Genomic DNA, 24,051 nt, shown 5'->3' on the forward strand with positions numbered 1-24,051 from the left:
TACAAGTATTGCTTGCCCAATCTGCGGCGCATTCGGATGGTCCTTGATTGTCACATGGAGGGGGGGCAGTAAAGTGATGATGGAAATCTATGGGGTAAGGCACTATTGACCCCCAAACATATAGTAATTAACACAATGATAGGGAGGCAGGCATTTCTAGAGTTAACCTATATGATCACTTTTTTATATATATATTATATATATATATATATATATATATATATATATATATATATATATATATATATATATATATATATATATATATATAAATAAAATATAATATATCATGAGATTATATATATATATAAAAAATATAATGTATTTCGAGATATATATTATATATATATATATATATATATATATATATTTATCCATCACAATTCCAGATTTATTTTTCTTTATTGCTGACCCATTTTACTGAAATCTATTCAGTTGTATAAGAGCCTGCAGTACCGCTCATGGCCACTACACCACCTATGGTGCTGTTGCATTGGTGAGAAGCAGTGAGCTGTAATAACGAGGCGCGCCCACTACTGACAGCATGGCGCTGTAAGCCATGAACGTTACACTCTGGAGCGCCATAGTCAGATATAGTCAGCTGATCGGATGTGGCCAAAATTCAGACTCCCCCCCCCCCCCCCACCAATGGCCTATCCCAAGGAATAGCTGATCAATACTAAAGTCCCAGAAAACCCTTTAAGCCTTTGCATACTTTGTAATTTGTCCATCACTACCTTAAGTATTGTTCCACAATCTTAACAACCCCCCCCCCCCCCAAAAAGTAGCTTTGCATAGTGCCTAATAAAAAAAAAATGATCTTCCCATTTTAGGTCTACAGCTTCCATGCAGACCTATGTGTCTCCATGGTTACAGACTACAAACAAACCCTTTGTAGTCAGACCTGGCAGATATTTGTCATTTTGTTCATTCTGCTCTCGTCTGCATAAGAGCTGCGTACACAAAACGGTATGGAGACTTTTTTTCTTTTTTAACATTGATTCACACTTTTTCACACCCGTAAAGGTGGCAATGGGCTTTACAAGTCTGTTGGCAAATCCCCCCTCTATTGGGGGTTGGAGAGACTAAGGTGGAAAAATTGGGCGGCCGGGTTGGGTTGGTTCTAGTCCAGATTACGGTCATCTCTCGAATCTCTGCAGAAATAGCAAATACATCCTGCCAGGTAGAAAGGGCGCGTTAAAGGGAAAGGCGGCCACGTGAGCTGTGAAGTGTTAATTACTGGAGTCTACGGTCATGAAGGAAGACAATACTCTCCTCCAGGGCGGGGGTCCAACCGTAGGGGTCTTCAGGGCGTAGTATCCATTTGCGGTCACAGCCCATAGATTATATGTAGTGATAGGTTATACGTAGTGTTCTTTGGTGCTGTCTCGTGTACTTCATTTCTAGAGTCCGGAGAGGTAAGAGTTAAGGGTGGGAAAATGAAGATCTTCAGGGTTCACGACTGCAGTATATGGCATATGGCGGGATATTCTGTCTGGGAGGTGATGGACGGCTCGCAGACATTAGTACATCAATGTGAATGGATTCAGGGGACTTCTCTAAATCGCTTAGATCTGCCATCACTAGATTACTGAAGCCCAAAACAAAAACCCGAGAATAGTTTTGCTGCCACTCAGGGAACCTGCACCGAGATGGAGCGGGCGCTGCGGTTACCTCAGACCGAGATGCTGCGGTTCCCCTGCACCGAGATGGACCGGGCGCTGCGGTTACCTCAGACCGAGATGCTGCGGTTCCCCTGCACCGAGATGGAGCGGGCTCTGCGGGTTCCCCGGACCGAGATGGAGCGGGCGCTGCGGGTTCCCCGGACAGAGATGGAGCGGGCGCTGCAAGTTCCCCGGACAGAGATGGAGCGGGCGCTGCAAGTTCCCCGGACAGAGATGGAGAGGGCGCTGCAAGTTCCCCGGACAGAGATGGAGCGGGCGCTGCAAGTTCCCCGGACAGAGATGGAGCGGGCGCTGCGGTTACCCCGGACAGAGATGGAGCGGGCGCTGCAAGTTCCCCGGACAGAGATGGAGAGGGCGCTGCAAGTTCCCCAGACAGAGATGGAGCGGGCGCTGCGGTTACCCCGGACAGAGATGGAGCGGGCGCTGCGGTTACCCCGGACAGAGATGGAGCGGGCGCTGCGGTTACCCCGGACAGAGATGGAACGGGCGCTGCGGTTACCCCGGACAGAGATGGAACGGGCGCTGCGGTTACCCCGGACAGAGATGGAGCGGGTGCTGCGGTTACCCCGGACAGAGATGGAGCGGGTGCTGCGGTTACCCCGGACAGAGATGGAACGGGCGCTGCGGTTACCCCAGACAGAGATGGAACGGGCGCTGCGGTTACCCCGGACAGAGATGGAGATGGAACGGGCGCTGCGGTTACCCCGGACAGAGATGGAGCGGCACGGTGGTTCCCCGGACAGAAATGGAGCGGGCGCTGCAGGTTCCCCGGACAGAGATGGAGCGGCACGGTGGTTCCCCGGACAGAAATGGAGCGGGCGCTGCGGTTACCCCGGACAGAGATGGAGCGGCACGGTGGTTCCCCTGCACAGTGGCAGATCAGGGCAGCCTCAGACTATAGGTACAAGTGCACAAAGCCAACTTGATTTGCAAGTCTCTTTTGTTGCAGATGTCTTCCTGTGCATGGAAGAAATCCGCAATCACAATCTTAAGGAGCGGAAGAGCAGATTTGCTACGTGCACATTCCCCCAGAAGAGGTGGCAGCACTGCATCCGATCAGCGGCCCCGTCATCATCAGGATGGATGCGAGTCCCACCGCCCACGAGACAGGAATACCTCTTACTGGGGTCACATTAGTGCTGCACACGGGTCATTACCACTGCTGCGCTTTGCCGTCGCACCCTCGGCGGCCATTGAATGTGCCCTGAATAGTGCAAACTATAGAGAAGCGCAATGAAACCAGAGGGGGGCAGTCCTGTCGTCAGACCCTCACCTTCTCCTGCCCATTGAGAAATGCCAAATGCTCACACTGGGCCTGACCTGAGGTGGGACCAGTCGATGGGCTGAGGTCATGTTTTCCCGTCCCATTCCCACCCTCGGCCCACCCCGCGGTATTCCAGTTATCCCTGACCACAGTCTGTTTTCCAGTGTTTCGTCCCAGGTAATGAATGAGGGGCCGGTGTTGTGGTGGTCCCAGATGAGCACGGCCGGTGTCCTGGTCCCTCCCAGCTTCGTTCGGGACTGATCCCCTTTTCTCAAGGTCCCGTGTTGTGCATCGTCACAAGTAAATTACCTGCATCAGGCCGGCGAGATGATTGCAGAGCTACAGGGAAGAAAAGAGCACAGAGAGGAGACCGCGACCGTCAGGGGCTTCCGGGAGAGGGGTGGGGTCAGTAGTTTTTATCCAGGGACCCTGGTACAATACTGAGCAGATGGCGGAGGTGCCACCTTCACGTCCTCACTCCTCCAGGTTAGGTCAGTCTTTGGTGGGCTGCGTGAAGGGATAAGTCCCCCGTGTCTGGAGCTCATCTCATGCGGTTCTGCCTCATCAGCGGTACAATGCATGACGGCGGCCCGGCCCTGGTCAGGAAGGGGTGTTTCAGCAGCTCGTTAGCAGTGGCTCGTTGGCTTGGGTCTCTCACCAGAAGCCGGTCAACGAATCCCTTCAGTAAAGGAGAAACCTGAAAGATAGAAGCAGATCCACGTCAGGAACGGACCCTCATTGTTGGGGCGACTGCCGATATCGCCACCAATCCCAGGGTCAGTACCAAAATCTGCCGCAAAAGACGGGCACTACGAGCATGTGAGGCGACCTGTCATTGTTCAGGAGGAGGAGGTGAGCTGTGACATCACCTATTGTGAATGGTGGATCCTGTGTTATCTCCTGTATATAGAGGTATTATCAGTCATTGTACAGGAGGAGAAGGTGAGCTGTGATACAACCTATTGTGAATGTTGGATCCTGTGTTATCTACTGTATATAGAGGTGTTATCAGTCATTCAGGAGGAGGAGGTGAGCTGTGATATAACCTATGGTGGATGCTGTGTTACCTACTATATACAGAGGTGTTATCAGTTATTGTACAGGTGAGCTGTGACATTATTATTATTATTATTATTATTATTTATTTATAGAGCACCATTGATTCCATGGTGCTGTACATGAGGGGGTTACATACAGAATACATGTACACGTTACAATAGACAGACTAGCACAGGGGGAAGAGGGCCCTGCCCTTGCGGGCTTACATCCTAAAGGATTTTGGGGAGGAGACAGTAGGTGGGGTGTAGGTGGGGCGGCAGCTCCGCACGGTGGTGGGGCGGCAGCTCCGCACGGTGGTGGGGCGGCAGCTCCGCACGGTGGTGGGGCGGCAGCTCCGCACGGTGGTGGGGCGGCAGCTCCGCACGGTGGTGGGGCGGCAGCTCCGCACGGTGGTGGGGCGGCAGCTCCGCACGGTGGTGGGGCGGCAGCTCCGCACGGTGGTGGGGCGGCAGCTCCGCACGGTGGTGGGGCGGCAGCTCCGCACGGTGGTGGGGCGGCAGCTCCGCACGGTGGTGAAGCAGTGAGGTCATTGAAGGTTATAGGCATTTCTGAACAGATGAGTCTTTAGGTTCCGTTTGAAGCTTGCGAGTGTAGTAGATAGTCTGACGTGTTGAGGCAGTGAGTTCCAGGAGACTGGGGATGCTCGGGAGAAGTCTTGGAGTCGGTTGCATGAGGAGCGAATGAGAGAGGAGGATAGAAGGAGATCTTGGGAGGACCGGAGGTTACGTTTTGGAGTGTAGCGAGAGATTAGTTCAGAGATATATGGAGGAGACAGATTATGGATAGCTTTGTAGGTCAGTGTTAGTAATTTGAATTGGATACGGTGGAAGATTGGGAGCCAGTGGAGGGACTTGCAGAGAGGAGAAGCGGGGTGGTATTGAGGAGAGAGGTGGATCAGTCGGGCAGCAGAGTTAAGGATGGACTGGAGAGGGACGAGTGTGTTAGCAGGGAGACCACAGAGGAGGATGTTGCAGTAGTCGATGCGGGAGATTATGAGGGCGTGCACTAGAATTTTTGTAGATTGGGGATTGAGAAAAGGGCGGATTCTGGAGATATTTTTGAGTTGAAAACGGCAGGAGGTGGTGAGGGATTGGATGTGCGGTATGAAGGACAGGGCAGAGTCAAAGGTCACTCCGAGGCACCGAACTTTGGGTGCTGGGGAGAGCGTGATGTTATTAATTGTAATGGATAGATCAGGTGGAGAGTGCAGGGGAGATGGAGGAAAGATGATCAGTTCAGTTTTGGCCATATTGAGCTTTAGGAAGCGAGAGGAAAAGAAGGAAGATATAGCAGATAGGCACTCTGGGATTCTGGACAGCAGAGATGTGACATCTGGACCAGAGAGGTAGATCTGAGTGTCATCACCTATTGTGAATGGTGGATCATGTGTTCTCTACTGTACATAAGTGTTTTCAGTCATTGTACAAGAGGAGGAGAAGGTGAGCTGTGACGTCACTTATGGTGAATCCTGTATTATCTTAACATAACATATATATATATATATATATATATATATATCAGTCATTGTACAGGAGGAGGAGGTGATCTGTGATATCACTTATGGTGGATCCTGTATCATCTACTGTATATAGAGGTGTTATCAGTCATTGTACAGGAGGAGGTGAGCTGTGACATTACCTATTGTGAATGGCAGATTATGTGTTAGTTTCTGTATATAGAGGGGTTTTCAGTCATTGTACCTGAGGAGAAGGAGGAGGTGATCTGTGATATCACCTATTGTGAATGATGGCTCCTGTGTTATCTACTGTACGTAGAGGTTATCAGTCATTGTACAGGAGGAGGAGAAGGTGAGCTGTGATATCACTTATTGTGAATGGTGGATCCTGTATTATCTACTATATATAGAGGTTATCAGTCATTGCACAGGAGGAGGAGGAGGTGAGTTGTAACATCACCTATTATGAACAGTGGATCCTGTGTAGTAAAGGAATCCTAAACCAATCTGATGTGAAAATGCATGTAATCAAGTGGATCTTGTACTATGTAACAACACATTATGATTCATGTTTTCCATCAGGGATGATTAACAGTAAATGAAAACTGGTTCAGCTACATGGACTGGAGCCCTAATTCCCCCATATTACTGTGATCAGCAATTACATGGAAGTGGTGGATTATAAGCCCTGGAGCAGGCAGCGCCCCTGCCGTGCCGTATTACAGAGCCACGTACAGTAACACATGTCGCATGTGACGTGTGGGGGCCTGTAATTTAGGAGAGGAGATGCTGCGGTCATAGGTGAGAATAACCCCCAGGATGTCTCTATCCACAGTATAAACAGTCCGGTATTACAGCTCAAACCTAATGAATGGGATGGAGCTGTAATACCTGGCACGGCCACAAGTAAAAGCATGGCGCTGTTCCTGGAAGCACCAAATAGGACGCAGCTCTCATGGTATCAGAGTCATATGACAAAGTCAACTCTGCTAAATGTTATGTAGCCCGATTCGATGTCGTTGGACCAGTTCCTGAGGTCGGCTGAGTAAGTGGATGACAATGTGGATGCAATGTACACGATTCCTCTGCGGCATCATGAGCCCGGTGATCACGTGTGCACAGATCCGCTCCAGGACGCCGCGCAGCATCTATGTAATCATCGCTTACTCATGTCCTACATACTTTATTGGGTCATCATCTCAAACAAATAAAGGAAATGGACCGGAAGTAAACAGCAAGAGACGGCAACCCCCTCCCCAAAGAACCAATCACACGGTAAGGATTCCTGCACACGTCTGCCTCTCTAGCGCCATCTACAGACGACTACACCGAGGCATGCTGCGGATGATCTCTTATAATGGAGCCCGTCCCGTCGCTTGTCCTTATGTGGCGGGAGGGGGGGGGGGGTTTGGCGCATGTTTGGGCTGTCTTTGCATCAAGAGGAGAGATCTGGTTGGTGTGGTTTTCCCAATTTTATTTTGCGCATTAAGGGGTTAATGGTTAATGATCGTTCCCGTATAGAGATGCTCTTACCTTTTGCACATTTTTCAGTTTTGGTGGCAAATTGTCCCTAATCATCTTCATGGCCTTCAGTGGCGGCTCATTAAAGTATGGCGGCTCTCCGTCCACCATCTCTATCACCATGATCCCCAGCGACCAGATATCCACCTGAGGAGGGAGAATACACCAGAGTCACACGGGGGGGCCGCAAGAATCACACCCCGATCCCCCAATTCACCGATCCAGGAACACTCCTCACCTCCGGACCATAGGGTAACCTCGAGATGAGCTCCGGAGCCATCCAGTAAGGAGTGCCCACCAGAGACTTACGACGGGGAACCTCTTTGTTTACCTGGGCACAGAAGCCGAAGTCTGACAGCTTCACCTGCGAACAGAACAGGAGCGTTACAGGCCACGAGAGCCACCAAAACAGAGGCGTTCCTCCAAATTCACCGCCCCGAGCTGACTACATCAGGCCCAGCAGCATCCCCATCCGGCCAGGCTCTGCAGTGCCCCCCATCCAGCCTGGCCCATAGTGTACCATCTGGCCTGGAAGTGCCCCCCCCATCTATCTGGGCACACATCATCTCATCTGGCCCTGCAGCACACCCCATCCAGTCAGGTCCTGTAGCGGCCCATCCAGCCCAGTAGTGCGCCCCCCCACCCCCCCCCCCCATCTGGCCAGGCCCCACAGCATCCCCCCCATCAGGCCTGGCAGCATCCCCCCCAATCCAGCCGGGCCCCACAGCATCCCCCAATCCAGCCGGGCCCCACAGCATCCCCCAATCCAGCCGGGCCCCACAATGCATAATTCAAATAACATATCCTGCGCCTTTATAAAGCCAGATGATTACCCGCCCGTCGTGGGTCAGTAGTATGGAGTCGCTCTTGATGTCCCGGTGAATGACTCCCTGGGCGTGCAGCACGGACAGCGCTCGCAGCACAGAGCCGCACACAGCAGCAATCTGCTCCTCATTCATCCTGGAAGCAAAAACAACACATTCATCAGTGACAAGTCTGGAGAGAAGAGTAAATGGAAACCGTCACAGATCTTCTGATAAATGTGAATAATGGCGAAGAAAAACGACCGGAACATAAAAACCAGCAGCGAATGTGCCGAGAACACGAATCTGTGCGCGATAATCAATGACCGGAGCCCGGCCGCGCTGCGTCACATCCACTAGAGATTATTATACTGCCATCGTGTCACTAGGGTTAGTGGAGATGGATTCACAGGACCGGGGCCACTGGAGACGGCCGTGATCTGCGGCTTCCGGAGCGGAGCCCCGAGAGCCTGCCGGAGCGGAGCCCCGAGAGCCTGCCGGAGCGGAGCCCCGAGAGCCTGCCGGAGCGGAGCCCCGAGAGCCTGCCGGAGCGGAGCCCCGAGAGCCTGCCGGAGCGTAGCCCCGAGAGCCTGCCGGAGCGTAGCCCCGAGAGCCTGCCGGCATCCGCAGCGCTACTTTTTAAATTGTTGCGGCATGGTCACAATCCAGTAATATTCTGTCCAAAATTGCACCAGTTGGGCTAACCCTTCACTCCCCCCATGTATTAATAGCTTACTGCTTTATTTTAACCCTTTCCCTGTTGAAAAGGTGAAAGTAAAAATGGCAGCACTTACCTGGTGTGCGTGACGATGTCCGTCAGGGCCCCTCCTTCCAGAAACTCCATCACAACCCACAGCTCGTCCCCCACCAGGTAACTGTTGTACATCTCCACCACATTCTCGTGCTGATAATCCCTCATGATCACCACCTGCCGAGCACGGAAAGGGTTAACCAACCGAGAAACAAGAGATCGGGGCGGAAGACAACGGATGTCTGTAAGGAGCGTACAGCCAATACTTGCAGACAGCACTCCGCTGTAGTTCCCGATTCCAGCACTAGAGGTCACTGTTTCCAGTGCTACCGTATGAGCTGGTTTACACAATATTAACCCCTTACAGGCAGTCACCAGGTTTCTGCTCCCCCGAGAGCAGCATAATGTAGGGGCAGAGATCCTGATTCCAGTGATGTGTCACTTACTGAGCTGTTTGCTGTCATTTTGATACAATCAATGTCATCTCTGCTGCAGATCTAGCAGTTATACAGAGCTCAGGTATATGCTGGACTACCTGCACACCAAGTAGTCCTGTAATGATAATCTGCTGCTGATTAAACTGTGATTTTATAAAAAAAATACACTAAGCAGTCTGGTAAGTGACACATTGCTGGAATCAGCACCTCTGCCCCTACATTATGCGGCTCTCAGATTAGGTGGCAAAAACTTGGTGACACATTCCCTTTAAGGACCATGACATTTTTAGTTTTCACGCTTTTTTTATTATATTTTTCATTTGTCCCTTCACATCCCTGTATTAGGACTAACGTTTTACAGGATAAGTCATAATTTTTAATAATTTTGCTCTCTTTCCAACATAGCTCAAAACAAGGGAAAAAAAGGGGAGAAAAATCCAAATAACGTATAAAAGGAAACCTGCATTTCCGGCAATGTTTATTAGGGGGTTATTACAGCATGCACTGTGTGATGAGATACTAAATTGGCAACATGATATTTTTTAGGTCAGTACCAGGACGGTGATACCAAACCTGGAAAGTTTTTTTGCTATTAGTCGTGCAAAAAAAAAAAAAAAAAATGGATTGTGTTGCAATTTCCTGAGACCCCAATAATTTTTTTTATTATTATTATTTTTCCATCAACGGGGCTGAACGACGGGTCGCTTCTTTAATGGCATGCTTTCGTTTTTTTTATTGATATGACTACGGCATACTGTATGAAAGGTGGATCATTTTTATTGCATCTTTGGACGAATGGTGGCTTAAACTAAAAAATAATTTAAAATATTATATATATATATATAAAAATACATATATATATATATGTATGTATATATGTATGTATATATGTATATGTATATGTATACGTATACGTATATGTATGTATGTATATATATATATCTATCTATATCAACATGGAGCCGGTGGGTGGCCATAACAACCCGCCGGCATCCATCAATCACTATTCCATGTTTCAGAGTGCAGTTGCCGTATTTTCCAGATTATAAGACGCACTTTATTCCTCCTCCCCCCCCCCCCCCCAAAAAAAAAAAAAATGGGGGAAAGTTTTATGATCCGGATGTGGCTTCCAAGAGCGGGGTCACAGGAGACAGGTGGGTGACACTGAGGGGGGGGGTCACTGCAGTGGAGCGGCTCAGGATCCTCACAGGACGGAGGGTTGGTGATGTGGCAGGTGCCATTGATCTGAAAGCGGGTTGCGGGCTCCATTGAATCGCCCACGGGTGACGAGATGGACTTCAAGAAAACGGCCGCAAAGGTAGAGCGTGCACAGATGAAGGAGATGAACTTAAAAAAAATGGCCGTGGAGGCCTATCTGCACACACACCACCTCCGCTGCCATTTTCTTGAAGTCAGTCTCGTCAACCGTGGACGAATCAATGGAGGCTGTAATCCGCCGGCAAATTAATGGCGCCTGCCGCTGCGACACCCCCATGCCCGCAGTATCACTGACCCTCCGTCCACTGAACCTCCTGAGCCACGACAACCCCTCCTTGCATCCCGCAGCATCGCCGATCCTGCCTCCCGAGCTGCTCCACCACCGCCGCTCCCCCCTGGTGAGCTGTTACAGTACACGGTGGGATGTTTTTGCCCTATTTTCCTCCTCTAAATTTGGGGTGAGTCTTATAATCCAGTGTGTCTTATAAAATGAAAAATACGGTACCTGATATGCAAAAATGGGTCTGGCCTATTGTTTTCCCAAGTTTTATAAAGGGCTGACATGCCTCTGCGGTAGTGTAACATGGCGGGGCCTCCGAGGTCCGCCCTTACCTCGTTGAAAAGCAGCTCCCTCCTCTGCTGCTTGCGGAGATCCATCTTTTTCACCGCGACCAGTTTCCCGGAGCTCTTGATGGTTGCGATGCACACGATCCCAGTGGAGCCCTCTCCGATTTTGATGAAATTATCGAGGTAGGACCTGGGGTCGCCGGGATCCACCACCATCTGTAGAGCCGCCCGGAACTGCTCATGTGACACCCGCTGGGGCTCCTTCTGTGGGGACCGCGGCTGAGGAGGCTGTTGCGTCTGTGGTGGGCGGGAGAGCTGCGGGTCGGAGCTGTGCTGGGACAGGACGGCAGGAGATGGCTTTTCTGGGAGTTTAGGTTTGGGATGGAGAGGAGGTGGTGGTGGCCGAGAACTGCTTCTGCTTGAAGGGTTTTTGGGGTTGAGAGGGTTGGCCGAACGAGAATCCGGTACCTGTAAGAGAAAAAGTAAAAAAAAGAGGGTTGTAAGAATTACTGCTGTTACCGTAAAGAATCTAAAACAAATGCTTTAATCCTGTACTCACCTGTGGAGGAGCCCCCCTGCCGGGGTCCGTGTCTGCGCGGGGGTAGGTGTTGAATGGTCGCCCTGTCTGCTGTGCTGGTTTCGGGGCTCCCTCGGCGGCAGGGTTGGCTGGTGTCCGGATATTGGGCCCGGAGAGCGGCCTCTTATCTCGGGGAGACTGTGGGCTGCCCGGTCCTCCAGTGTAGGCCGATTTTGGCCTTTTGTCTTCCTTTTCCCTCCTGACCACCCTATCAGCCGGTTCGCTGTAGTCCCCATCAGTCGTGGGGTGGTCTCGTTTTTTCCCGTCCGTTCTCTCGTGAGAGCGCGAGGACTTGTTTTCCGATGACTTGGGGTAATCCGGAGGAGGCAGCCGGTGTTTACTGCTCGGCTCCTGGCCCCGTGGCTGTTGCGGCACCGTTCTTGGATCTTCTCTTGGCCTCTCTCTTCCGGGCTCTGCCCGGATTCTCTCCGGACCCCTACCTCCATCTTCACGAACTTTCCGGAGACGGCCGTCGCTCACACCATTTTCCATAGGGACTTGTTTCTCTTTTGGGGGACACGGAGGACTCTCTCTGCGCAGAGAGTTAGAGCGGCAGACGGACATGTTCTCAAACTCATCCAGGAGCCACGTCAGCGAGCCGTCCCGTGACAGCTTGTTGCCACGCACAATCGTCTATGAAGGAGAAGAACAGAATAGTTAAATCTGCAGCGGGATCCGCAGAACCGCGAGCAACCTGCAGAACCGCACACAACCTGCAGAACCGCACACAACCTGCAGAACCGCACACAACCTGCAGAACCGCACACAACCTGCAGAACCGCACACAACCTGCAGAACCGCACACAACCTGCAGAACCGCACACAACCTGCAGAACCGCACACAACCTGCAGAACCGCACACAACCTGCAGAACCGCACACAACCTGCAGAACCGCACACAACCTGCAGAACCGCACACAACCTGCAGAACCGCACACAACCTGCAGAACCGCACACAACCTGCAGAGGGGGCCGATAAGCAGAACCGCACACAACCTGCAGAGGGGGCCGATAAGCAGAACTGCACACAACCTGCAGAGGGGGCCGATAAGCAGAACTGCACACAACCTGCAGAGGGGGCCGATCTGCAGAACTGCACACAACATGCAGAGGGGGCCGATCTGCAGAACTGCACACAACCTGCAGAGGGGGCCGATAAGCAGAACTGCACACAACCTGCAGAGGGGGCCGATCTGCAGAACTGCACACAACCTGCAGAGGGGGCCGATCTGCAGAACTGCACACAACCTGCAGAGGGGGCCGATCTGCAGAACTGCACACAACCTGCAGAGGGGGCCGATAAGCAGAACCGCACACAACCTGCAGAACTGCACACAACCTGCAGAGGGGGCCGATCTGCAGAACCGCACGCAACCTGCAGAGGGGGCCGATCTGCAGAACCGCACGCAACCTGCAGAGGGGGCCGATCTGCAGAACCGCACGCAACCTGCAGAGGGGGCCGATCTGCAGAACCGCACGCAACCTGCAGAGGGGGCCGATCTGCAGAACCGCACGCAACCTGCAGAGGGGGCCGATCTGCAGAACCGCACGCAACCTGCAGAGGGGGCCGATCCGCAGAACCGCACGCAACCTGCAGAGGGGGCCGATCCGCAGAACCGCACGCAACCTGCAGAGGGGGCCGATCCGCAGAACCGCACGCAACCTGCAGAGGGGGCCGATCCGCAGAACCGCACACAACCTGCAGAGGGGGCCGATCCGCAGAACCGCACACAACCTGAAGAGGGGGCCGATCCGCAGAACCGCACACAACCTGCAGAGGGGGCCGATCCGCAGAACCGCACACAACCTGCAGAACCGCACACAACCTGCAGAACCGCACACAATCTGCAGAGGGGGCCGATCTGCAGAACCGCACACAACCTGCAGAACCGCACACAACCTGCAGAACCGCACACAACCTGCAGAACCGCACACAACCTGCAGAACCGCACACAACCTGCAGAACCGCACACAACCTGCAGAACCGCACACAACCTGCAGAACCGCACACAACCTGCAGAACCGCACACAACCTGCAGAACCGCACACAACCTGCAGAACCGCACACAACCTGCAGAACCGCACACAACCTGCAGAACCGCACACAACCTGCAGAACCGCACACAACCTGCAGAGGGGGCCGATCCGCAGAACCGCACACAACCTGCAGAGGGGGCCGATCCGCAGAACCGCACACAACCTGCAGAGGGGGCCGATAAGCAGAACTGCACACAACCTGCAGAGGGGGCAGATCCGCAGAACCGCACACAACCTGCAGAGGGGGCCGATAAGCAGAACCGCACACAACCTGCAGAGGGGGCCGATCTGCAGAACTGCACACAACCTGCAGAGGGGGCCGATAAGCAGAACCGCACACAACCTGCAGAGGGGGCCGATCTGCAGAACTGCACACAACCTGCAGAGGGGGCCGATCTGCAGAACTGCACACAACCTGCAGAGGGGGCCAATCTGCAGAACCGCACACAACCTGCAGAGGCGGCCGATCTGCAGAACCGCACACAACCTGCAGAGGGGGCCGATCTGCAGAACCGCACGCAACCTGCAGAGGGGGCCGATCTGCAGAACCGCACACAACCTGCAGAGGCGGCCGATCTGCAGAACCGCACACAACCTGCAGAGGGGGCCGATCTGCAGAACCGCACGCAACCTGCAGAGGGGGCCGATCTGCAGAACCGCACACAACCTGCAGAGGGGGCCGATCTGCAGAACCGCACACAACCTGCAGAGGGGGCTGAGAGGTAGCACTGCAGAAACCTTGTACACAAGTGTGGAGCTACTTTGATCAGAACGCAGCCATGATTTCTAATCGTCTACATCCCCTTTAAGGCAGTAATGCATACTACTTAGTGTCTCAGACAGCATCTGCCAAAAGACTGTGCTCCCCGCAGGGCCTGGACGGCTCATGTGAGCACTTCTTGCCTGGTGCGGACTCTCGGTCTTGGCAGCGGAGCAGAGCGGTCTTGTGAGTCCTCTGATCTGTAGCTGTAAACAATTGTGAAGGGCCACAAATCATTTTGACAGTTGCTCATCACTTGCAGAGTTCAGCTATGAGCTCTTAAAGGGGTTTTCTACTTCAAAGCTCTTGCTGTCCTCAGGGGCTCAGCGCCCGGCACACCCAGGATCAGCTGATCCCCTTTGCGCTGTATGGCACAGCCGAGTGCTGCAGCTCAGCCCCTACAGAAGTGACCAGCAGCTGATCTGCAGTGCCCGGCGTGCTCTACATGCCATACTGACCCTATACACGGCTTACATCTGGCCAGAGCTAAGAACACCCAAGCGGTGCGATAACACCCGGCTACGTCTGTCCCCCCTGCATGACCTGGGATGTGAACTTTTCTTCATGTTATCACCCCCTTTCCTGCTGATGGGGCACATAGGTACATCGGGGAGGGGGTCTACCTTCAGTACGGTTATGGGGACATTCTTCCATGCTCTCACACGCTATGTCTCACCCTGGTTCCTCACCTTTTGTGCCCCATGTCCGATGGTGGTGATGCAGCCGGGGTCCACCAGCGGTTTGGGCCTCTTGGCAGACTCTTCTATGAGGCTCTGCCATTGTCGCGGGAGTCCTGTGAACTTCTGTTCTTGCTCGTCGAAGCCGGTGTGCACCCGATGTTCAAAGTTGGACGGGGCCGAGATCTCGATGCGTTTCTTTTTCTTACTGAACATGGCAGCTAGCTGACCTGGGGGAGAAGCGGGTACAGGTAAGAAAAGAGGGAGCCACACGTGACAACCCGTCTGCCCCGCTATCAGCAGCGCGGCCATGCTGGAGAGATGGCTCCGGGATGAGGTCCGCACTGCGGAGCGCACCGTGTCGGCCGATCCGTCCACATTTCTACTGATGCCCTAATGAGGCAGAGAAACAGAACAGAGAAACTTCCCACAAAGAATGTATTTCGTGTGTGTTTTAGAGGAAGCGCGGCCGTTGCCATGGTAACAGAACGCCGAAAACAGCCGACGCCCGAGATCAAACGGAGACCAGCCATTTCTAATTTGGGCACATTGGTTACAGACGATAAATAACGTACTGACAACAGAGAGCAGACGCTACGGATAGCGCGTCCATCGCTGATACAACTGCAAGAAGCGCTCAATTAAAGGGGCTTTACATAAAACGGATACTATACAGGCTAAATACACCGTGACTCCATGATCAGTGGAATAACGGCGGTCAGACCCCCACCAATCATACATGCGGACCCATTGCTCCAACGTCAGCTGCCGGCCCGCCGCTCCATTCATTGTCTATGGGGCTGCTGGAAAAGGCCGAACAAGGCACGCAGCAGTCCCATAGAGAATGAATGGAGTGAGGATGAGTATGGGCACTGCCTCTACAGACTTACGGGGATAAGAAAAAAAAGTGCTGACCGCAGCAGGTCCCAGCTATCGAACCCCCACCAGTCATACATGCGGACCCATTTCTCCAATGTCAGATGCCGGATCGCTGCTCCATTCATTGACTATGGGGTTGCTGGGAAATACCAAGCAAGGCGCTGAGCAGTCCCATAGAGAATGAATGGAGTGAGGATGAGCGAGGACACCACCGCTACAGACTTATGGGGATAAGAAAAAAGTGCTGATCGCAGCAGGGCCCAGCGTCCGGAACCCCACCAGTCATACATGTGGACCCATTTCTCCAACGTCAGATGCCAAACCGCCGCTCCATTCATTGTCTATGGGGCTGATGGAAAAGGCCAAACGAGGCGCACAGCAGTCCCAAAGACAATGAATGGAGAGAGGACGAGTGTGGGCACCACCGCTACAGACTCTATGGGGATAAGAAAAAAGTGCTGATCGCAGCAGGGCCCAGCGTCCGGAACCCCACCAGTCATACATGTGGACCCATTTCTCCAACGTCAGATGCCAGACCGCCGCTCCATTCATTGTCTATGGGGCTGCTGGAAAAAGCCAAGCGAGGTGCTGAGCAGTCCAATAGAGAATGAATGGAGTGAGGAGGAGTGTGGGCACCGCCTCTACAGACTTACGGGGATAAGAAAAAAAAAGTGCTGATCGCAGCAGGTCCCAGCGATCCGACCCCCACTAATTATACATGTGGACCCAATTCTCCAGCGCCAGCTGCCAGATTTCCGCTCCATTCATTGTCTATGGGGCTGCTGGAAAAGGCTGAACAAGGCACGCAGCAGTCCCATAGAGAATGAATGGAGTGAGGATGAGTATGGGCACTGCCTCTACAGACTTACGGGGATAAGAAAAAAAAAGTGCTGACCGCAGCAGGTCCCAGCGATCAGACCCCCACCAGTCATACATGCGGACCCCATTTCTCCAACGTCAGATGCCGGATCGCTGCTCCATTCATTGACTATGGGGTTGCTGGGAAATACCAAGCAAGGCGCTGAGCAGTCCCATAGAGAATGAATGGAGTGAGGATGAGCGAGGACACCACCGCTACAGACTTATGGGGATAAGAAAAAAGTGATCGCAGCAGGTCCCAGCGACCGGAACCCCACCAGTCATACATGTGGACCCATTTCTCCAACGTCAGATGCCAGACCGCCGCTCCATTCATTGTCTATGGGGCTGATGGAAAAGGCCAAACGAGGCGCACAGCAGTCCCATAGACAATGAATGGAGAGAGGACGAGTGTGGGCACCACCGCTACAGACTCATGGGGATAAGAAAAAAGTGCTGATCGCAGCAGGGCCCAGCGGTCGGACCCCCACCAATCAATAACATCACATTCTGGGGAGAGCGGATAACTTCATTACATCAGAGGACCCCCCCCTTTAATGATCCTTTGGGGTTCGACCTCTCTGGACATCAATGATTTTCTGCAGCGCAGTATCCCATTTATCGTGATCTCAGCTATACACTACCATTCAAGTGAATTGTGGTCGGCTGCAGATCCCTAGGGTAGGTCTCCCCCTCGCCCCCCCATCCCACTACTGCCCCCCCCCCTCCCTCCACTGTGAGTGGGTCCCAGAGATGCTGCATGTGCACACAGTATTCAGTGCCCCAACATCACAGCGCCATCCACAGTGTAGTGGCCATTGTCAGGTACTGCAGCTCAGCTCCTATTGAAGTGAACGGGAGATGGGATGTAATACCCCAGAACGGCCACTACACAGTCTACAGCGCTGTGGTCTCCCAACTCCATACACTGGTTTTCCAGCGTCCTCCACGGCAGCTCTTCATGGGGAGAGTCCCTGTTGTCGGACCACAACCGATCTGATCCTGGAGACCTACCCCAAGAATCAATATCTTGTTTCTGGACTACCCCTTTAAATTTTCATTTTTAGCATATACTTGTATTTACCATAAATGTTGGAGTGTCTTTTCTTACAAATTGGTATGGTGTTGTTCCTCTGTTGTTCCTCCTGGCAGTGTTTCCCAATAATTAAAGATCTGAACAGTGTAAGGACACAATGGGGATCGAGTAGGAGTAATAAATGTTCGGTCGGAGAGACCTTGTAGGATTAGTATGTCTGGGTTGAGAAGTTGCAAGGAATGACTGGAATATTCCTTTAAGTGATATTTTTATAGGAGACGACGTAGGAAAGCCAATAACGTATCCCTCCACCCATAATAAATATTCGGAAGGACGGCCTGATAACACAGCGTCTGATGGGATGGATACACGGCGGCTGACGATCTCATTTATGGGAGATTAACAATAAGGAGTTTGTGTGTTCTCCCCGTGTTTGCGTGGGTTTCCTCCGGGTTCTCCGGTTTCCTCCCACACTCCAAAGACATACAGCTAGGGAATTTAGATTGGCAACACTGTCCCCATTGGGGCTCACAATGTATGTAAAGTGCTGTGGAATTAATAGCGCTATATAAATGAATAAAATTAATTATTATTATTATTATAATATTTGGGCAAAAAAGTAAAAAAGATATATCACAATCTTTATTCTAAAAAAAAAAACAAAAAACCATTCGAAATCTTGCAATCTTCAGGAGGCGATGTCACAGCTCACCTCCTGCCCCTTCCTTCACAACGTCCTCTGCACACGCTCATTAGACATTACACTGGCACAGATAGTGCCGCCCTGTACATTACACTGGCACAGATAGTGCCGCCCTGTACATTACACTGGCACAGATAGTGCCGCCCTGTACATTACACTGGCACAGATAGTGCCGCCCTGTACATTACACTGGCACAGACAGTGCCGCCCTGTACATTACACTGGCACAGATAGTGCCGCCCTGTACATTACACTGGCACAGACCGTGCCGCCCTGTACATTACACTGGCACAGACAGTGCCGCCCTGTACATTACACTGGCACAGACAGTGCCGCCCTGTACATTACACTGGCACAGACAGTGCCGCCCTGTACATTACACTGGCACAGACAGTGCCGCCCTGTACATTACACTGGCACAGACAGTGCCGCCCTGTACATTACACTGGCACAGACAGTGCCGCCCTGTACATTACACTGGCACAGACAGTGCCGCCCTGTACATTACACTGGCACAGACAGTGCCGCCCTGTACATTACACTGGCACAGATAGTGCCGCCCTGTACATTACACTGGCACAGATAGTGCCGCCCTGTACATTACACTGGCACAGACAGTGCCGCCCTGTACATTACACTGGCACAGACAGTGCCGCCCTGTACATTACACTGGCACAGATAGTGCCGCCCTGTACATTACACTGGCACAGACAGTGCCGCCCTGTACATTACACTGGCACAGATAGTGCCGCCCTGTACATTATACTGGCACAGATAGTGCCGCCCTGTACATTATACTGGCACAGATAGTGCCGCCCTGTACATTATACTGGCACAGATAGTGCCGCCCTGTACATTATACTGGCACAGATAGTGCCGCCCTGTACATTATACTGGCACAGACAGTGCCGCCCTGTACATTATACTGGCACAGATAGTGCCGCCCTGTACATTACACTGGCACAGACAGTGCCGCCCTGTACATTACACTGGCACAGACAGTGCCGCCCTGTACATTACACTGGCACAGATAGTGCCGCCCTGTACATTATACTGGCACAGATAGTGCCGCCCTGTACATTATACTGGCACAGATAGTGCCGCCCTGTACATTACACTGGCACAGACAGTGCCGCCCTGTACATTATACTGGCACAGATAGAACTTCCTCCTTGTAAATATGGTTACATCCAAGTATTACTTTCATGTAAATGATATACCGTAGGTACTGTCTGCCTGTAAATGGTATAGGCACAGATAGTACTGTCTGCCTGTAAATGGTATAGGCACAGATAGTACTGTCTGCCTGTAAATGGTATAGGCACAGATAGTACTGTCTGCCTGTAAATGGTATAGGCACAGATAGTACTGTCTGCCTGTAAATGGTATAGGCACAGATAGTACTGTGTGCCTGTAAATGGTATAGGCACAGATAGTACTGTCTGCCTGTAAATGGTATAGGCACAGATAGTACGGTGTGCCTGTAAATGGTATAGGCACAGATAGTACTGTGTGCCTGTAAATGGAATAGGCACAGATAGTACTGTGTGCCTGTAAATGGTATAGGCACAGATAGTACTGTCTGCCTGTAAATGGTATAGGCACAGATAGTACTGTCTGCCTGTAAATGGTATAGGCACAGATAGTACAGTCTTCTGTAAATGGTATAGGCACAGATAGTACAGTCTTCTGTAAATGGTATAGGCACAGATAGCACTGTCTGCCTGTAAATGGTATAGGCATAGATAGTACTGTCTGCCTGTAAATGGTATAGGCATAGATAGTACTGTCTGCCTGTAAATGGTATAGGCACAGATAGTACAGTCTTCTGTAAATGGTATAGGCACAGATAGTACTGTCTGCCTGTAAATGGTATAGGCACAGATAGTACAGTCTTCTGTAAATGGTATAGGCACAGATAGTACAGTCTTCTGTAAATGGTATAGGCACAGATAGTACAGTCTTCTGTAAATGGTATAGGCACAGATAGTACTGTCTGCCTGTAAATGGTATAGGCACAGATAGCACTGTCTGCCTGTAAATGGTATAGGCACAGATAGCACTGTCTGCCTGTAAATGGTATAGGCACAGATAGTACTGTCTGCCTGTAAATGGTATAGGCACAGATAGTACTGTCTGCCTGTAAATGGTATAGGCACAGATACTACTTTCGTCCTGTAAATTATATAGGCACAGATACTTCTGACAACCACAGCACAATGAGGCATCTGATCTGACAGCCGGCCATTACTGGGTGTGTGACTCTCCCGGACACTTTCCCTCCCGGCTCCGTATACTGGGCTGTAGATCAGCGTGTACTATACTGATATAGAGGTGAAGCTATGAGTAGCGGCCCCCATCACATCATATACACCTCCTGGTAACGCAGCGCACTCCATCACATCCTATACACCTCCTGGTAACGCAGCGCACGCTGATCGCCCACTCACCATCACATGACGGATACACACGGGTGATACACTGGTTATTCCAGTCTACAGACCCATCATTCATAAAGTCACACCCCAGACGCAGGCCGACAGCGAAAGTCTGCCAAATAGACAGCTGTGACGGTCACAATACAGGGGAACGCAATGACACAGAGGACAGAAACACCTGAACCATATTCTGTAATAACTGTGCCGGGGAGGGTAAAGGGATGACATAGTGTGCTTATATCACCCTCCCCAGGTCAGTACAGCAGCTGGAGGCCTTATTGTGCATCACCAGTATGTCCTTTATGGCAAACATAGCCATAGACCCCAAATATTTTATTTGCTTTCTGCATCTCGTTCCCATTTCTTTTTGTGTTTATACACAATTTCAGCTTATGGGCATCAGAGGTACAAGGTGGTAAAGCCTCCAGACACGCGGCAGCACAGCGCCCCTGCCCCATGTTCTGCAGGACCGGCTTCACCTGGAGCCTCTAGGGGCGGAAAGCCCCAGATATATACCGTCTATGATTTCATGTTACAAATATAGTGCGCCTGTGCCCGAGGCCCTGCTGATATCACTGCTCTCACTTCCTGATAAACACAAGCTGGAAGTTCAATCATCTCCATGTGTTGTAATATAATGGGAATGTCGGGAACTTTAACCCTCGGCCATGTGGAGAGCCATGTGTAAAGTGTCTACCGGGCAGCGATGACTTTACTGCACGAGCATCTGTCTCTCCAAACATTGCAGAAGTGAAATCCGTGTGTAAGGCTGATAGTATTCCTAGATAACGAGAAGAGAATAGTCCTGTAGGATCTCAGAGGCTGCGCCTATCCATAGGATAGGTGATCACATGCTGATTTGTGTGGGGTCCGGCCATGGGCACGCCAGCAACCCCAAGAATCTCAGAGGCTGCACCTATCCATAGTAAAGGTGATAAGTTGCTAATTTGTGTGGGGTCCGGCCATGGGCATGCCAGCAACCCCAAGAAATTGAATGCTCACCCCCTCCCTGAAAGCAGCGGTGGCAGGACATCTGCTCCATTCATTTTCTATGGGACTGAGCACAGTTCTTTTCAGCAGTCCCATAGAGAATAAAATGTGGTGTGCTGTAAACTAGGCAAGGCTCTGCAGAGTCTTGATCTTGTGATAACTAAGGGTCATTGTGGTGAGACCCCCAGACTTCATAAAGGGATTGTCTCATGGCCGATTTTCAGGAGCACACAGCTCTCCTACCACCCAGATTCCTGCCAGTATGCAGTGCTCTCCTGATGAAAGACAGTTTGACCAGTGGCACGGTGGTGACGGTGGCCCGCGCTGTGCGCTCTCCCCTGCCACTGGCAGAGATAGTTTTGCCCCCGCAGCGTTGGAGGAGTGAAGGGGCAGTAGAGTTGGTTCATTCTAGCAATTCAGTCAACTATAGAGCAACCGGAAAGCACTTGTAAGAGCTGTGCTACTTACCTAGGAGACCGGCCACCGCTGATAAACTGCAGAGGTGGCCCGTAACTTAGGCAACAAGTCGTAAAACTATAAAATTAAAAATCTGACTGAGGATTCTTAAGAAAAGAGAAATTGCAATGTTGCTTGTTTTTACCCATTTATGATGAGGAGACGTATGTGGCCCTCTCATTGAAGGACTGCTGGAGACAATGGAAACAGTGAAGGACTGCTGGAGACAATGGAAACAGTGAAGGACTGCTGGAGACAATGGAAACAGTGAAGGACTGCTGGAGACAATGGAAACAGTGAAGGACTGCTGGAGACAATGGAAACAGTGAAGGACTGCTGGAGACAATGGAAACAGTGAAGGACTGCTGGAGACAATGGAAACAGTGAAGGACTGCTGGAGACAATGGAAACAGTGAAGGACTGCTGGAGACAATGGAGATGGGATTTCCTAAACCTTAAATCCAAGCAATTTATTGCAATTTTTAATGCACATTTTTACCTATTCCTAAACCTTGATTGTGAAGTATATAGGAAGCACTGCTGTATCTGAGGGTTTTGGTCTCATTTACACACAAATACTAATCCTGGGTTAATGACACAACAGACGGTCAGGTATCCAAAGAAGTCAGAGGACCAATGAAAATAACCCGATAAGATCCAGCAGCAGCGGTAAGCCTGCCTGTTGATTGTTTCCATGCAACAATATATTATTTTCTGTATTTTGCAAATGAAAAATCTAGCATCTATGTGCTGCAAAATATTCTCTGTACATGGATTCTGGATGTTGCATTTTTGAAAATACATTTTTTGATTCACTGGCTTCCATCTAGATCTCACAGGAAGACCCCAGCAATGGGCTGAGATATACCCCGCTGTGGTGTCACTACCTACCATAACCTAACACCGTCTGCTGGGCAGACCAGTCTCGCTATGCTGGCATGTAAAGCTATGCTCACACAGGATGTTTGATTTTTACTGAGCGCTGATCCACTGAAACCTCTCCTTAAAAGGAATCTGCACCAGGTTTTTTTGCCTTCTAATCTGAAAGCAGCATAACGTAGGGCCAGAGATCCTGATTCCAGCGATGTGTCACTTACTGATCTGCTTAGTGTTGCTTTGATAAAATCACTGATTAAATCAGCAGTAGATTATCATTACAGGACTACTTGGCGTGCAGTAGGTAGTCCAGCATATTCATGATCTCTATAACTGCTAGATCTGCAGCAGAGAAAACAATGATTTTATCAAAATAACAGCAAACAGCTCAGTAAGTGACACATCGCTGGAATCAGGATCTCTGTCTCTACATTATGCTGCTCTCAGATTGGGGGAGCAAATACCTGGTGACAGATTCCCTTTAAAAATACCCTTCAAAATGCTTGGAAAACTGTCCATTGCTATAGGAAATCCACTTTGCTGCTCATATGAGGCATATGAGCATTTTTTTTTCCCCTGAAAACATTTTGAAAAACATCTGGTGGGAAAAAAAAAAAAAAAAGTGCAGGTCATTTATATTGAAGCAGAACTGCAAATAAGGCACTTTCCTTGAAAATCTCTAGATTATTGTGGCATGAAAAACTAGTGTATTTGAGAAAACCTCAAAAAAACCTGGATGTCTGCTTCACAGTGCTGCATAGAGAGCTTCATTCATTGTCCGTGGGACTCCTGGACACGACCGAATACAGCGCTTGGCTATCTGCAGCAGTCCCATAGTCCATGAATGGAGCGGTGGCTACTAAAATACAACAGGGCACTTTAGTGCTCGATTCCCGGGATCGGTGGGGCGTTTCGTTTTACGGGGGAAGGCGACCAACACAATGCGCTCCGCAGTGCCAGGAGAACATACATGAGATCACATGGATGGAGGTGGCAGATAACA

The 24,051-nt window shown here is 51.0% G+C and overlaps 1 protein-coding gene across 2 annotated transcripts in view; it reads right to left on the reverse strand.

Moving 5' to 3' along the window:
- Window positions 1-275: 275 nt before the first annotated feature.
- PAK4 (p21 (RAC1) activated kinase 4) overlaps window positions 276-24,051 on the reverse strand; it is a 50,564-nt gene continuing 26,788 nt past the window's right edge. For both annotated transcript variants that reach the window (XM_075323488.1, XM_075323487.1), the window contains exons 2-9: window positions 14,825-15,042; window positions 11,321-11,971; window positions 10,807-11,229; window positions 8,583-8,716; window positions 7,819-7,945; window positions 7,224-7,349; window positions 6,998-7,132; window positions 276-3,646 (exon numbers count right to left, since the gene is read on the reverse strand). In XM_075323488.1, the coding sequence (XP_075179603.1) occupies window positions 3,491-3,646; window positions 6,998-7,132; window positions 7,224-7,349; window positions 7,819-7,945; window positions 8,583-8,716; window positions 10,807-11,229; window positions 11,321-11,971; window positions 14,825-15,028 (1,956 nt within the window). In that variant the 5' untranslated portion in view covers window positions 15,029-15,042 and the 3' untranslated portion in view covers window positions 276-3,490. The remainder of the gene's footprint in view (window positions 3,647-6,997; window positions 7,133-7,223; window positions 7,350-7,818; window positions 7,946-8,582; window positions 8,717-10,806; window positions 11,230-11,320; window positions 11,972-14,824; window positions 15,043-24,051) is intronic.

Source organism: Anomaloglossus baeobatrachus, chromosome 9 (assembly GCF_048569485.1).
Source record: "Anomaloglossus baeobatrachus isolate aAnoBae1 chromosome 9, aAnoBae1.hap1, whole genome shotgun sequence".
Classification (NCBI taxonomy): Eukaryota; Metazoa; Chordata; class Amphibia; order Anura; family Aromobatidae; genus Anomaloglossus; species Anomaloglossus baeobatrachus.